Source organism: Acomys russatus, chromosome 17 (assembly GCF_903995435.1).
Source record: "Acomys russatus chromosome 17, mAcoRus1.1, whole genome shotgun sequence".
Lineage (NCBI taxonomy): Eukaryota > Metazoa > Chordata > Mammalia > Rodentia > Muridae > Acomys > Acomys russatus.
In genome coordinates, this window is record NC_067153.1 from 19,242,331 (window position 1) to 19,260,105 (window position 17,775).

General features: G+C 40.7%; 1 protein-coding gene across 1 annotated transcript in view; it reads left to right on the plus strand.

Annotated features, from left to right (window-relative positions):
* The window catches only part of Adcy8 (adenylate cyclase 8), a 216,771-nt gene that overhangs the window by 129,786 nt on the left and 69,210 nt on the right, over positions 1-17,775 (plus strand). Inside the window, 1 exon segment of the mRNA XM_051159596.1 lies at positions 7,684-7,881. Within this exon segment, the coding sequence (XP_051015553.1) occupies positions 7,684-7,881 (198 nt within the window).

A 17,775-nucleotide genomic window follows, 5' to 3' on the forward strand; every position in this document is an offset into this window, starting at 1 on the left:
TCTATCAAGTCCCCTGGAATTGTAGATGTACCTGAAGGCTCAGCCGCAGCTAACCACCTGTGCACACCTCATCTCAAGAAAATGAAGACCACAATCTATTTCCTAAGCTGTGAGCCAGTATTAGGTGCCAAACAGCAAGGCTGAGGCACTGGGCACCAGGCAAAGCACACACAGAAAAGAGGGAGGCTCCAGGTTTAAATATTCCTGGGGTTAAGTCCCCAACTACAAAAACTATCTTAATAACACCACTCACTCCTACTTGCCAAAGGTCAAGGGTAAAATCCTAAGATTAGTAAATGTGTCCTGCGTGATCAGCCAGCACTAGGAGTGCCTTGCTGTTTCTGTTCTTTCCTTATTCTCAGAGAGCTTGAAATGGCAGGACACAAGGTGCAAAGGCCAAACAAAGATTTTCACAGAACTTTTCGTCCTTAACACATTTTCCATGCAGATGGTATTTGGAAACTGTGATCTCTGCCTTAGGGTGGGATTTAACAGTGGCCTCACTTGACTGGGCCCTGAACTGGCATTATTTGCACATGTCTGGGCTTTGGATAACAAGGCACAAATGATACTAGAATCCTCTGATAGGCTTCTTAGAAATTTCTGGGCTGTTAATTCAGAAAACAAAGGGGACATTCTGACCCTTGTTATTCCATTTCCTGGAGTAACAGCTATAACACTGTTATGAATTACCCGTGGGTCTTCTGGGAGCAGAAGCCTAGGGCTTCCTCTCACAGCAAGACCTCATTAGACATCCCTTTAGCTTTGCGTGGAAAGCAGATTTATTGCCATAAGGAATATGAAAAAGTAAGCCAGATTTTTACACAAAAAGTGCATTTAAAAGATCACTTGGATGTGATACTTCATTTTCTCTTCATGAAAATAAGGAAAATTGTGTCATTGATTATTGCACTTTGTTTATAGGAACTGGTCCAAAGTCCTATAGATTTTATTTCTATAAGAGGAAGAAAATGCTACATTCAGGCTTTGGAAGACTTTATGTGGATATTTTAAGAAATGTCACCAAAATGATATTTATCTAAATATCACTCTTTGCCTTCTTAAAGAAAAATAAAACAAGATTTCAACTCACATTCAAAGAACTTTATGCTCCTCATGCCTAGATTTAGGGAAAACATAATTCTGTCTTTTCCAAACATGACAACAGTCTCTCTGAACTCCCAAATCCAGAGCATTGAAGGCATCCCAATGAAGAGCTTTCTTAAAAAGAAAAATGATAATTATTTAAGGTGGTAAATATGCAAATTAGCATGATTCACTCACCCCACTATATGTATATAGTATAACACCAGTGTGTGCACTATAATTATATTATATATGATTATAATTTATCAAAAATACAAGAGAAATTTTGTAAAGGAAGGGCCTCCTCCTATGATGAGTAGATCTGTATTTTAACAATATATGAAACAAATTGCATTGGTTTATGTACATGGGTCATTTCCATGCAGTCCAAGTATTATTCTTGTGTCCTTTAGGACTAGGAATGCTACATAAGGACATGAAAGGCAGTAATTTTCCCACAGTCAGAGCCCTATGAGGAGCAGGCAAGTGGAGTGACAGATGCTCAAAGCCAAGCACAAGATATGTCCCAGAGGTGATGCGAGGGTGGTCCAAAAGTCAGTGAAAACAGCCTTTGAGCCTGCTACTCCTAGTGCAGACTCAAGTTTGAAACAGACCTGTTCAGTGTAAGTGGGAAAGCCCTAGGTTTGCTGAGCCTGTTGTCCTCTAAAGATCATTTTAAATCAGCAGTGAGCTGTCCCTAAGTCACAACTTCTTATAGCTGGATACCGAGGCTACCACAAGCACCTCCCATAGGAGCTAAAACATTATAGAGCCCTTTCCTATAGACTTTATAAGCAAACCAGATCAAGAGAAAATGTTCAAGCTGAACGTAGCCTAGAAAATAAACTTTTCTAGTCTAGAAAAGAAAAGGTCCAGAAAAGACTCTAAGTTATCACTTTCTGACCTTAGGTCTCTGGTGCCCTAGAGTAACTCTGGGAGATGCAGTGGGGAAAGCCATCTCTGTAGTCCCCAAATACAAAGGGAACCTCATATGAGATGCACCACGAAGATGCCTTTAAAGGTCTTCTTCTCAGCTGGAATGTCAACTGACTTTCACTTCATGATGATCAAAAACTAGAAACAAAAGCTCATAAAATTTCTTTTTATTTAGAAAGATTTGGTGTAGAGGATGTTTCTAAATTTAGAGTTATGTATGGGAAAATAACATGACATTTGGTAATAAGACCAGCAACACTTTTCTGGAGATTATATTCATATAGGCAACCTTACATCTTTCCATTCAATGTGTATTTATTAAAAAAGAAAAAGAAAAGTAACAAACATATCAGGTACTGGAACCCTGGTCATACATGAGGTCATACTGTGTCTGATTTCACAGAGATCAGAGACTAATAAACAGGCACACATATGGTCTAGAAATTAAGCTGCTAAGAACAATGTAGGCTAGGAATAGGCTCCCCAGAAGAGACGATGTCTGACTTCATTTTGAAAGGATGTGCCCAGAAGCACGTGTTCTGATGCATCAGACAAAATGGACTGAATGTGTAACAGATCACGTTCTGTCCAGTGTCTAAACTCCAGTACTCTGTCATATTTCACTTGTATGGAGTCTGAGATCCATACAAGGATTTACACATGGTGTAAACAGACTAGAAAACATCATGTGTGAAAACCAAGGTATCCAAGGAGCCCCTGGGGAGATAAAATGAAATGGAAGCCAGTTACCTGAAGAAGAAGAAAACTCCGCATTCTGGAAGGGGTCATATGGATGGAGACAAGTAGGTCTTAATCAGAAACTGGTCCAGTTGAGTATACAATAGGAATAAAAGTACATTAGGAGCTCTGTTTCCAAATTAGCATCCATGGAGCACATAGAAAGAATTCAGGAAGTTTGCAGTCAAAACTTTTGGACAGTGCAGAGGCTAAATGTCTTGTGTCTGCAGGTCTCATTATTGCCTTTACCTCAGTCATACACAGTGTGAGATCTCAGTAAGTGAATATGAAATGTGTTTGTTCAGCATGTACTGAGCAACTATAAGATGTGAGACATTGTCACAAGTAGCTGTCAGTGAGAGAGAGAGAGAGAGAGAGAGAGAGAGAGAGAGAGAGAGAGAGAGAGAGAGAGAGCAAGTCTCCTGTCTAACACAGTCTCCTGTCTAACACATCTCGTGAAAGAAGGAACAGGAAGGAAATATTATACTGGCATTTCCTGCTTTACTGGCCCACAAAACTGCAGCATCACGCAGAACCCTGTCATGCATGTGCTTCTTGAAACAAATAGGGAAAGAATGAATTGAAAGGAGTTAGCCATGAGGCTGTGGGAGCTGACTGTCAGAACCTGAAAGGGTGCTGTGAAGGAAGGCTGTGCTCAAGCTTTACTCTCATCTCCTCGCTTCTCTGTCTCCTTTATGTTTCTACCAACTCCTCCTCCTCTCTACCAGCCTCTGTTGTAGATTTATAACTCTCAGTTCTGTTGTGTGACTGGTTTTGTTTATCCTATGTTGTCTGTGTGACTGCTGTTGGGGCCACCAGTAGGTACACACAGCTGAGGGCAATGACTCTCCTGAGTCAGTACAGATAGTTCAGCAGTGGGGAGTAGGGCTCCCTTGAACCCCTCTTCATTCTCCAGTTGTTTGCTGATAGATACTGTAGAGGTGTCCCCAGCTGCTGTGAATTTGAGTCACAATGCCTGTGACATGTCACAACCCTTCCCCACATTTTCCAGCTCTTACATTCTTTGCTATTGCCTTTTCTACAATGCAAAACTACATGGGTCTCACATGTGCACTGTAGGCCTTAAGTTTAGTACTAAGAAACAAGAACAATGTTATGGCCAGCCAAGGAGTGACAGGACCTAAAAGGAATCAGGACTAACGTGGGTTCAAAGGGAAAGGTGAATCTCACAGAAAAGTTTTCCTGTTGTAAACCAAATGATGGCTTTCCCACCCCCACTTAAATATAGCTAGTCAAAGGCTCCCTAGTCTCTGGGATGGTAGCTTCTGCAATCCCCACACTCTCAAGCAAGGCCTTGGTTTAATATTTCCACTAAAGAATGTCTAATTTATATGGGACTTTGGTATGTCTCTTTTTTTAAGGAATAGATTTGATCAGGAATAACTGGTAAATTGTGCCTAATTAAATGAAAATTTTGTCCTTCAAAGAATATCATTGACAAATTGAAAATGCAATCCAAAGAGTGGGGGAAATATTTATAAATCAATTATCAGGTATGTATACAAAATGTGTAAAGAACTGTTGATAAAAAGAAAAGAAGCACAATTAAGAATACTTTGAAATAAAGTTCTCCAAAATGATATATAAATGAGCAATAAATGCATGAGGAGAAGTTCATTCTTAATAGTGAAAGGCTCAAACCCATGATAAACACCATTTCATATGCATGTGTGTGGGGAAGAGGGTAACTTCAGAAATACCTCAAGAGAGTATGGACCTCAACAAGGATAATTCCGGGAACAACAGCATCTGTTTTACAGTGGAAGTCTGATATCAGAGTTCAAAGCCAAGAAATAACTGACATTTCTACAGCTGTTCTGACCCCTCTGACATCTAAAGCACCAGATAAGGTGAACAGCATCTTTGATTTGTAACAGCGTGACAACATCTGATTAGTGTTAAATGTATTACTACTTCATTGTGAGTTCCCAAATGTACAGAAACCCAAGCTAAGAAATAAAAATACATAGTATATTGAATGTCAAATAATATATCGATTCTGTATTAAAATGTATATTTGAATATACCTTCAATTATGTATGTACATCTCACTATTAAATGTACTGATATTATTTTCCATTTCCTCCACTTACGTTTCCTCCACTTACATTCCATACTCACAGCTTGGAGGTCAATTTGAAACTAGAATCATTTGAAAACTCCAGCTGTGTTTTGACCTCATCTCAGTCTAGCGCTTTTATGTTAGGTGACTTGAAAAGAAGAGAAAGGGTTGTGCTATTACAAATAGCTCCTTCTAGTGTGACTCTGTATAGACAAATGACTCATATCTCACATTTACCATTTACTTCTTACAAATGAATCACTGTAAAGACAGAAGGATCTATTCTGCCAGTATTGGCAGCGTCAGCCCACTGCTGATGCCCTATGATGAAAACAGGACAAAATTCCAATCTTTTCTGGTTTAGGGTATCAAAAATCATGCCAAACTGTAGTCACCCCAAAACTCATGTATCCTCTGCATGTAAATTACACAAAGGGAGATGATTGGCTGTCTCTTCTTTCAGTTTGCTTGACCTCTTGAGATGATGCAGCTCTTCTCTTCATAAAACATAGCTGTGGGTCTCCACCACAACACTGTGATGGCAGTATCTCCTTCCCAGATAGTAACTATATCCTCGTGGTAGTAATAAAAGAAAAGGGGGAAATGAATAAACTAGCTCTCATCGGCAAGAGGCATACTGATCTCTCTGCCTTATATGAGTGGTCAATGACACAGAATCCTCTGATCAGCAACCAACAAAATTCATGCCTGGTTTGCAAAGCCTCTAATAGATTAAGAGCAGTGGCTGATGACATTTTTCATCAAGCCACATCAGCACGAGAAGAAGTAAAGGCAAAGTAGATAACTCATCTGAACACGTGTGTTCATTTGGGACATAACCCGATAACAGAGCACTTACCTGATACGTGTAAAGTATTGGACTTGACCCTCGGCCTCACCAAAAAGCGTTTAACAGTTAACTAATTAACCCAATGAGTTATCTTTTATTACAAGACTATGTGATTTTTGTTGGGAGAAAATAAAAAGCCCAATCCCTTCTTTTTACAGCATAATGGTGCTCAGCCTCTTGTGTTGATTTAATGTTAATCTTCCATTAAGTACCTGTGCCCCAAAGCTGCACTTGAGGTCAACACTGCTACCGTGACAAATTTGTCCCCAAAACATGTTTTGAAACTTGTCCACTCTGTGAACACTGGAGTATTAGAGCTGCAGGCATGATGGGCTGCTAGAGTGGATATGCTTGATTTAATGAAAAGAAGGAAACCTGTAAGAAAATTCAAATTATGAACAGCAATGGAGATGTCTCACTACAAATGCATGTATATGTTGCAACTAGTAGGCACTAGCACCTCCACAGAACACTCAGGCATCCCTTAGTCACAATGAATGTCCAGACAGGAACAATCTGGGTATCTTTCCCATCTCCCCAAGGCAGAAAAATAAGTTGTGTCCAAACTGCATGGGAAGAATTGTTGCCTATGAAACCAAATGGGAGATCCACTGAGGGACTACCAGCTCAGCTTCCTCAGCTGTATAACCACATTGATTCTCAGGGAACCAAGCCCTCTGGACCCTGATGTTCAATTTTCTGCAACAGTGGCGCCTACTTCCTTCAAAGGACTAGATGACTTCCCAAAAGTCAGAGGCCATGACTCCAGTGAAGTCGGTGGGTTCATCTCAGCTTGGAGAAAGTCATAGCTCTTGATCAAGTCTCTCCGAGGCTATTGATGTGTAAAAGATAGGAGCCAGAGGATCTTAAAGGCCTCCATCATGCTTCGTGTGCTTTCCTGTGATGATTCTATAATCTGATGTCAGTCTAGCCTATGTTCCAAGCATAGCAACAACCGCTGTGAGTGTGTACCAAGGTGGGGAGTTTGTACTTCTTCATAGATGCCTCACAGCCTCGTCCTCCACTCAGGGAAATCCTTGATAGTGAACAGGACTCCTCTGCTCCCCTTTAGGCCAACTTAACAGTCTGTTTGATTTAATTTCTAGTTTTCTTTAATAAGCTATCTTAAACTGGAGCTGTGACTGAGTCTTGTATTTGCCTAGAACCAGCCAGTTGGGTTTTATCGGGGGCTGTTTGAGCTCACCAGGAGACAAGGTCTCTGATATGTTCTCATGAGCCAATGCAATCTCTGCATCCACATCCCCATGTGCAGTTACCAGCCATGGTGGTGCTTCTCCCTCCACCCCATGCCGTGTAATCCTGGGAACAGTGAGATGCTGGAATTGCTTGCATTTTTTTCTGCCTAAAAATATTATACATATATCTATATGAAAATATAGATATATAATGGTTTGTATTGGAAGAAAACGTGCTATGTGTAAAAAAACCTTATTAATATTTGTCAAGTTTGAAAAGCAAAGCCTGGCACATATGACTGTCTGTGTTTGAGAAATGCTTAAAAGGAAAATGCAAACCATGAGGCACCCCAAGTCTTCTCTTCACTATTAAGTGAAAGACCTCATCAAAATGTGCAATATGTTCAGTGGGAAGGTATCATTTTGGTGGGCTTTTCAGATACACAGGCATTCTGCTATTTCTTTGGTTCTCTTTCTCTCATACCTGGGATGTGCCTGGTTAGAGAAACAGTGGTGACTACACTTCTCAGGCAACAGCTCGCAAAATGCCTCAACCAAAGGAATTCAGTGAGCCACAGAGAGGAAAGCAAGTGCTCCTCTCGGTGTAGCATTTTGCCAGGTTGTGTTTCTCTGAACCTAATGCTAACTGATCACATGTTGTAGACCCCACTGAATACAACTGCATGGAATGCCATGACTGTGTGCAATGCAACCTAACCTAAAAATCACTGCCTTTCTTTTGGATCCTGAGGGGACTAGCAGGTTTATTGTGTTTGCATGTGCTTTCCCTCTAGACTCTGGCTGCCCTAACAAGAAATTCAATAAATCTGCTTCCAAACCATCTCGCACAAGCTTTGCATGTCCAGTCTGGGCCTGAGGAAATTAACAAGAGAATAGAGCACACCATCGACTTGCGAAGTGGCGATAAGTTGAGAAGAGAGCATATCAAGCCATTCTCACTGATGTTTAAAGACTCCAGCCTGGAGCACAAGGTAGAGCTGAGTCTCCACAGTGGCTTTTTCTCAAGTAAATGATTGTCAATGTTTGTGGGATTAGAGAGCGTGAGGGCCGTGGTCTTGCTTTCTCCGTTCATTGTTTGGTTTGGTTTTGATTGGCTTTCTATTATTTCTCTTTGGAAATAATGAGTAGGCCAAAGACCATGAAAGGAGATGCTCATTAGATTAAGAGATCCTTGTCTCTGCACTCTAAGGGAAAGATGCCTAAAAGAGCAAAAGGGCCGTGACTCAGTACGCATCAAAAGAGTTTCTTCCATGAGACTATGACGCCAAGCAGCAGTGCTAAGCCTTTGCATCTGCCCCTGGATGCATTTGATTCTGTTGCAGTCGTAATAGTGTAGACTCTCAAAACCCGATTCCACTGTAAGCAATGAGCCCTGAATCAGAGTTTTCAGCACTGTCCAATATTACAGGTGTCTGCTGGACCAGACTCTACTCTTAATCTAAATCTGATAACAAGCTACGGTTTCAAGTCATGCTTAATTCCTCCCTTGCTACTTCCTTTCTTTGTGACCTTTGACCTGAAGAATGACTCCTGTAAGCACTCACCCCTTTATGTAAAAGGAGGCCAGTATACGTGTCTCAATCACAAGCTGTCATGGTTACTTTTTGTTATAGTGATTTGAAAAAAAAAAAAAAAAACTGACAAAGCACTGAAGGAAAAGGATTATTTTCTTCTTTTGACTCACAGTTCAAGGTACAATCCATTATAGCAAGCTGGTCACAGTCAGGAAGAAAAGAGCAAGGAATGCTGGTGCCCAGCTCCTTTTCACCTTTGTATTCAGTTCAGAGAGCTAGCTCAGGGAGCAGTGCCACCTACTGTTAGGGTGAATATTCCTACTTATTTAACTTAATCAATAAAACCCCATGTGTATCCAAAGGCTAACTTTTGTAGATAATCCTACCAGGCATGCTCAGAACTTCCTTTACTAGAGGATTCTGGGTCCTGTCAATTTGACAATCGTAAACCATCACACAAGTTATGACGAAAGTCTCCGAAACAATGCCTTGCTTAGTTAGGTAAACTAGCAAGCCATCGCTGTGCTGATAACATTTGCTATTTCCTTCTTCTATGCCAGCTCTGTGCTGGGGAGAAGCAAAGATACACACTTATCTGAATGACTCTTTTCCACTGTTAAGAGCTAACAGACCTTCCTTAGCTAAGCACAGGAAGTATCTGGCATCTACAAGAGCCTCCAGCAAGAATAGTAGGGCATTTGAATTTGCGAGCAAATTTCAGGAGTTTGATCCACCACGTGATGTCATGAAGCCCCAGTTAACAGCTCTTTTGTGAGTTGGCTTAGCTGCCTGGGAGATTGTGCTTTCTCCAGTTAGGAGAATTCACAACTGTGTGCACATACCTGGTTCGCAGTGAGTTTCTCTGATCACTGTTTACAGACTGCAAACTCTAAAATGAATGGCTTCCACCTTCAATTCCCAATTCAAATTCCACTGTGTCTGTATACTAAGAAAATGGAAAAGAAACACTTTTGCCTCACTTGACACCCCACCCCTCACAAATAGCAGGTGTGAATTTTTTATTTGTAATATAATTAAGGGCTTACAGGCCAAATTTTAAACCGCTTTGTTTCCTGGGTAATCTATGAATGGAACTAGGACAATGAGCAGACTAGCTTTTCAGAGAATCTTCTCAATTAGTCTGTATAGACTCTATTGTTCAGCCCAGAATTGAAGAAAACCCTTTTACTCATTCTTGTTAAAAGTGTACTTGCCTCACTAGTGCCATACCTCCTGCAGACTGCATATCTAGTGTTTTAGCTAGCAGTGCCTGCATCTTATTTGCAGCTCCCTGGTAGTAGAATAAAAATGGGTCTATGGTAAGCAAAGCATGTTTGGGGCTGAGTTCTCTGAGCAGGGGAAGCTCTCAGATCAGTAAGAGTGCGGTACTCTGCTACACAGGGGATTTGCCATTGATGGTCCACCCATGTGCCATCCAGTTTGTGCTCTACATGTCTCAGTGGTGAGGGCAGTGTAGCACATTTCAGGAGTCATTTAGTCCCCTCCCTTGGGTCCCAGAGACTTTCCTCAGTGCCTCTCACTCTCTGGTCCTCCCTAGAGATTATATAAGTGGCTCCAGTTAAGTACCTGCAGCTGATCGTATAAAGTGATCAAAACAATAGAATAAAGCACACGCTATCATCTAACTCAGCTTGTGCTTAATCAAAAGAGACAGAAGCAGTTATGAAGCCTGGGGAGCATTCTAAGATTGAGTCATAGTCACCATGATACAAAGGCCAGGACTCTTGTTCATATCATGGCTTCTGCTGAGTTCCCTGGGGCTTGCTCCTACTTGTGCTTTCACAAAGCAGAAAAGCCTGTCCATCCTCATCCTTTGTGAACTTTGGATGAAAAAGAGAAAGGCAGATGGAAGAGGCAGAGGCAAGTGGATCTCTGTGAGTTCGAGGCCAGCCTGGTCAACAGAGCTAGTCCAGAACAGCCAGGTCTGCAAGAGAAACCCTGTCTCAAGGGGGAAAAAAAAAACAAACAAACAGAAAACAAAAAACAAAACAAAAAATGCCAATGGTTTATGTAGGAAGATTCTCAAAGCATGGGATGTAAGAATCAGAGAAAACTTTACTCTCACACTCACAAAGGGACCATTTGAGAGGTGAAACACCATCATTCACAGAATTCCAAAGTCAAGATCGGTATTTTTATTGACTCTAGAGATCAGTCATTGGCCCAGGGAAATTCTTTTCTGTTTATCATTCAGGAATAAAGATTACATCATGTTAGGAATTTATGAGAAGCATGCACAACACACACATCCACACGTGCATGCGTACACACACACCACACACACAGAATTGGGTTAGCACACTCCGGGTAAAGACAACCAGGAAATAAAGTCCACACAGAACCTAGCAGGAGTGAGGAACCCCCATGCCTAATCCTGTCAGTGAGTAAGCAAATGAAAAGAATCCCCCAAGATGTAAATTTTTAAATGAATCTACATAGATTTGTCTCCAAATTCAGTCTGGATGTGATCTAAAGAAAAGCTTCCAGCAGAGACTTTAAAGTGGGTCTAGTTGATACTGCCACCTGGTGGCTAGAAAAAACAATCACACACCTCACTGAAAAGAGCTCCAGATTTTGATATTCCTGAGACAGCAAAGGGCACCATGGTTTCAGAGGTGTCAAAATGCATGTGCTTTCAAAAATTTGCATTTTAAGTAAGTCTTTGCATCTTTTGGCATTTTAAATACGTATCTTATTTATAATTCCAAAACCTCTTTTACTCAATTTTCTAAAAGGAGAAACAGAAATGAAAATATTTTGCATAGAAGAAAGGGCTTCACTGTTTAGGCAACATGAATAAATACAAATGAGAATTAGTTCATGTCTACCCTTATGAGTGAACCAGAGCACCAAGCTCCATTAGAATATATAGAAATCCCATTATGACATTGCTTGGTCATAGTTTATAAGAACTGATATGTCTATCAGAAATATCACAGGCAACAATGCTTTTATGCACCTTGTAGTATTGCACAAATACTTACTGACTGAATAAGGAAATGGGCAGGGGGATAGAGAGATGGCTCAGTGGAAAAAGCATTTGCCACACAAGTGTGGGGACCTGAATTCATATCCCCAGAATATTCATAAAGCCAAACACGATAACAGGCATCAGTAATTAATGCTTGTGGGCAAGATAGGAGGTATAGACAGACAAGAGCATCCGTGGTAAATATCCAGCCAACAGCCTAGTGTATGCAGAGTCAGACAGAAAAGACATACCATCTCAAACAAAAAGAAACATGAGAGCCCACACCCAATATTGCCCTTTGACCTACACACACACACACACACACACACACACACACACACACACACATACACACACACACACCATGGAAACATTTAAATACACACAAAAGGAAAATGAAGAAAGTCCTGGGGTACAAAGATGGAGGAAGATAGTCCCACTTTGCATGGCTTATCTCAGTACGTATTTCACAAATGATGATTTGAAAAACCTGCGTGGACTTCGATCTGGCCTTGTTCAGCAGACTCTCAGGAGGGAAAGCTAAAGTGCCCCTTGATCTCCACTTTAGAATTCACTGTGGGGACTCCTCTCGTGCTCCACCTCCAGCAGTGCTGTAGATTGGGCTCCAGAACACTGTGCCACATTAACCTTCTCCGCTCTTTGGTTTCCTCGTCCGTGAATTCAGGACCACGGACAGTTCTTCACCTTCTCTTAGCAACTTCACTGACTTGGTTTTCCTGGCACCATCCCTGTTTGCACCCTCCTTCCAACGCCATTGTTTCACTCTCATAAACCACGCATAATGTTTCCTAAGGCGCGCCATAGCACACAAGACTTGCTCTTGGTGATGTTAACAACTCGTGCTTCTCAACATTTTCACTTGTCAGAAAATTCATGAGGACCTTCAGGGCAGAGTCCTGGATGGGAGAAGAGAGCTCAGCTATCAAATGTCTGATATTTCATAGAGAAAATTTGCATTTCCTTAGTAAGGCTAAGTATTTTCCAATGGGGTTTAGAGATTCTGGGGACTAACAAAAATTAGGACACCAGAAAAGAGATGGAGAAAAGAGATGTTAAGTGCTATTGGGGATGTTGTGTTTTTCTTACACAAAACAATACATTTACACCGAAGATAAGGCTTAGTGGACAATTACATTGCTTTAAAGGGATAAAGATTTGAGTTGAGATCCACAGAACCATGCAAAGTTAAAGACATAGCTCGCTGCTATAGAGAAATGAAAGGCAAAGTCAGAAGGATGCCCAAAAGCATCATGAAACTCTACCCAAAATAACAAGGCAGAGGGTGGGGACTACCACCAAAAGTTGTCCTCTGACCTGCACACATGTGTCATGGTACATGCATGCCCACACTCACGTGCTTACATATACCACACACAAAAATAATAATGATAGCAATGATGTGTTTTCAGCAACCATCTCTTATACAAGCTATGTGAGGAAATAAAGAAAGTGAACATATTAACATTTTAGCATCAGCCACTATGGCCTTAAAGGAATGTGTGTCTATGTGCTTATTTGTGGAGTTTTATAAAGCAGACTGTTCTGTACATAATGGCCAGGAGCAGTTTTCATCGTCCTGTACTTGACTCTTTTTTCATGTTGCTATTTAATTAAGACAATAATGCTAGTAGCTTCACGCTGTCTCATTGTGTGTTTAAATCTTTTTTTTTTTTTCAGTTTTCACTATTGTAAGTTTTCAGCTATGTCTTCATAGCCATTCTCTTGGTTAAACATTTTCATCGTTACTCTTTGCTTATCGTAAGATTCTAAAGACATCAAATGATGTACATTTAAAGTCTTTCATATACACTCTGAAATTTCTCTGAAGATGAGTGCCTATACTTCCTCAGTCATCAATTTTTGCTTTTTTATATTAATTGTTGAAGGTCTTTTAGTTTACCTTTCTGTCTTCTGGTTACTCCTTTGGGTGATGCCCTGGGCTTAACTCCCTATCTTCTATTAAGACATTCACTTTTGTCTTAGAAGTTGTGAGGCTCTGTTATTCAGAGGACCTTACCCTTTGTGGGATCACCCACGCTGTTTCCTCCTGTTTCTAGAGTTCTCACAGGAAGGTCAAATGTCTTAGCTTCTGCCCCCTCATTCACTTCTGGGAGAAGACTCGCTCTGAAGGGAGCTCAGGATAGAAATGGCAGCTAATTACAATTATAAATGGATGTCTCCAGCCAAAGAAACCTCCATTAAACCTTTAGAGCTTTGGGAGAGTTGAATGGCATGGAGCACTTATTTGAGAAGAACAAAGTTCAAATAAGCCATGGCACTGCCCTAGAATGCGGCAAGTTCTTCATGTGGGATTAAAAACTAGATATGTTAAATATATACCTTGTAATAGGTTGGACATTTTGACTTTTGGTGTTGGCATTTTAGTAGGTTACATATTAAAATCAAGTCGTCTCAATGGAAATTGTATTTTCATCCTTCTTCCAACGCTGACATCATCTATGTGATTCCGAGGCTTCTCCCTTTGAGAAGCCTTTCTCTGTATGTGTACCTAATTCATAAGCTAAAACTCTCTTCATTTTGCCTAATAACTCACAGGCTGCCGAGTTGCCTTGTGTAAAATGTCCTTAAGATGCTAGTTTTGCAAGGGGATATGCATTTTGAGACACAGTCTTGTAGGATGCTGGGTTTTTTTTTTTTTCTGAATTTTCAGTCACATTTCTTTGTTGTTTGGCTGAGTGGGCATGATCAAGGCAGGCTCATGTCAAAAGGTACCTAGGTCATCTTGAGCCAATATGGACTCTGAAAGGCTCAGTGTAACTAGGAGGAAAAAAATGACCTCGATTCAAATTCTCCTTTGGAAATAAAATTAGGCACAAAGAGCTGGTTGTTATTCTATACTAGCAGAGACAGACAGGTTGATAGTCTTCTGAAACTCCAATAGACTTTTCTGGACTCATGCAAAAATCCTTATTTTGTTCAAAATTTTAGTCTTTGTTTAAAAAAGAAGAAAGAGCATAGATTTGATCACCCAGTAAACACGACTTGAACCCAGTTCCTGTCAGTACACGATATGGAACAAGACACGGGGTTCAATCTTGCTGACATGCTTATGATCATCTGCCCATAGGAGTGAGTATGAAAGTCAAGAGCTGGCAAGATGACTCACTGGGCAAAGACACTAGCTGTACAAGTATGAGAACCGGAGTTTGGGACCCCAGAGTCTACATAAAAGTTGGACACTGTAACCTCACCACTCCTTCTGGGAGATCAAAGCAGGCACAGGAGAACCTTCAGAGCTTCTGGTCCAACTATTGAACCAGCTAGCCTGGCATATGGAGCTGAGGGCAGGGGTAGGTGACATCATACAGTATATTTGGGTAAATGAAATATTTTTATGCCAATCCAAAACTGGATGATAAACCTTTACAATAAATTTATAATTCTAGAGCTCTTCAAAGAAACTGCTTAATGAAAAACAGTGGAAGGTTCAGTCTTTTTGTTTGCTTGTTTGTTTTTGTTTTCATTAATTTATTTATTTGTTCATCTTACATCTCAATTGAAACCCCACTCCCTCCTCTCCGCCAAGTCCCACCATCTGACCCACTTCCCCCATGCTCCCTCACCCCAAACGCCAACCCACGATGGCACATCAAGTTGCATCAGGACTAAGTGTCTCCTCTTTCACTGAGGCAAGGCAAGGAAGATCTGCTAGGGAAACAAGATCCAGAGAGAGGCAACAGAGTCCAAGTCAAACACAGCCCCTGCTCCAATTGTTAGGAGATCTGCTTGAGGACCAATCAGCCCATCAGCTTCATATATAGAGAGGGTGGGACCAGTCCATGAATGTTCTTTGATTGGTGGTTCAGTCTCTATGATCCCCAATGGGCTCAGGTTAACTACCTATGTAGGTCTTCTTCCTCTAACTCTTCCACAAGACTCCCTGAGTTCTGTCTAATGTTTGCCTGTGGGTCTCTGCATCTGTTTCCATTATCTGCTGGATGAAACCTCTCAGGTGACAGTTATGCTAGGTTCCTTTCTGCAAGGATAGCAAAGTATCATTAATAGTGTCAGGTCTGTCCCATGAGGCAGATCTCAAGTTGGACCAGGTACACTCTTAATATGCCCTGTATCCTAATGTACCAGGATTCCAACCTTTATCCACTTAATCAAGCACAGAGTTGTCACTCATTATGTGAGGTACTCCCATCAATCCCTCTAGCTCATTGGAGAAGACACATTGGCTGCCTTGGCTCCCAAGATGTGTCTTAAGAATGGGAAAGATGGGCTCTTTATGTAAGGACATTCAGTGTTTGAGTAACTCCAGATACTGTGTCTCTTCCTGTGATAACAAGCCATTCAAGTATTTTGATAATCTTTCACACATGAGTTTCTTCATGTTCCTGCAAGAACTGTCTTTCTAGACACCATTCTTGCTATTTATGCCAAGTCCATCTGGCATAACTCAGAGCAGTTGACTTGTTGAGTTCATGCTCTGCTTGTCTTCATGTTCTAAGCAATGAAGAAAAACAGAAAGCCACGGCTTTTGTTCTTGTGGAATTTATACTCTCCTTTGTGATCTTGGCCCAGTCACCAACCTTCCCATCCCAAAAGAAAGATGGGTATCCAAGGGCCCGTAAGCTATGAGGCTGTTGTGAGGATACATGCAGTGAATGTGTAGATGCCTCAGAGGTTGCAGTAAATAAGCTAGCAGCCTTATAAGGAGGCATATTCACCTGTCACTTGCCATCATGGCAGGCTCTATCATAAGCATTTTATACTTGTTACTTCCTGTGTTGTTACAACACCCTTTGTGTAGGCGTTAGTTTTGCCATTTGATAGGTGTGGAAGCCTCAGAGAATATATGAGTACCTTTTTCAAGGCAGCATATATGGAATTCAAATCTATTTCAATATGTCTCAAAAGCCCAGACTATCAGTAATACAGCAGAAAAACCCTACAATTTCACAGTGCCTGCATTTCATGCAGTTCAGAATACTTTTGTGATACTGGAAGTAAGGGATGTGACACAGAGAAGTGATTATATAGCAATTCATGTGGCAAAGACCTAGAGGGAAGGGAAAAGAGTAAATTGTATACTCTTAAGCATTTATTTGATCCTCTACCCACCCACTACAGAGATGAACAGGCACACACATATACATGGTAGCATGGAAAAACACTGAGAAAGACTGACTAACACTAGACCAACTAGATCACCCTAGCTCTGTATGTACATATGTCCATAAAATAGGTGAATAAATAAATTAGTGGAATACATTTCCTCTTAGGACTGTGGAGTAGGAACAACCCTGAGCTATGTATTCAAAAGGCGAAAAGGTTAACAGTCAAGAGTTTAGTTGTATAATGAAATGGCTTGAAAGAGCAGAAAAAGAAAATATAGCTCTTAAAAATACTGAAGGCATATGAAGTTAAATGGAGGGAAACGTCACATTTTATTCACAAATCAGCTGTTATAGCACTCCTTTCAGTTTAATAAAAACTACTGTGATTTTCATAACATGAACCAAGTTCTGAGCTTAATGCTTTCAAAACATTCATTTAATGTTACTCTTTCCTGTCACATAAAAGTTACTATTTGCCACCCAAGAACATCTTCAGATAATGCTTTGTCTAAGTGAAACTGATATTTTATATGTGTTCAACATTTCTCTCAGGTGTCCATGCACTTTACAAAGAAAATCAAAGTTATGTGGAGGGGTAAGAGGTTTTAGTAAAAATGTATCAGACCCTTCAAAATGTTTCCTCTTACTATAAACTCTTAAGTTTCTATGGTTGAAATAGAATGAAAAGAGTGGAAAGGGCAATTTGAGCAAGAAGGCTTAAAAATGAATAACATCCTGGTGGGTTCTAACATTGGTCTCCAAAACACACTAGTAAACAGCATGCACATCTTCTGGAAATAATTAGAACCATTCACATCTTTCCATTCCTTGTTTACAGGTTGCAACATAGAGCTCAAATCAAATGGTCTCAGATGTTTCTACGATTTTCTAAACCACACACTTCCTCATCATCCTCATGCTCTTATTTTGAGGGAGTGATTCTCTTGTAGCATCTGGTTTCCCTTAGGGTTCTTTCCCTGTCCTTGTTGGTCTCAAAACAGTAGGAGTATTTAGTCTCTTTCATCCAGTATGAAGGAAAAGTCTCAAAGAGGCTCATTGAAGAAACCCAGCCCTTATTTCAGACAGCAGCTTTATAGGACTCCCCATACTCTTAACGCCTTGTAAAATACTGCCATTTGTACCAGCCTGTAGGCAGCCAAATAATTTCAAGGGCCATTTCACTTGTGTGTTTTTATTAGACCAATTAGCCATCTCTAGTCCCATAAAATCGGTGCTTTCAACATGAGAGATACC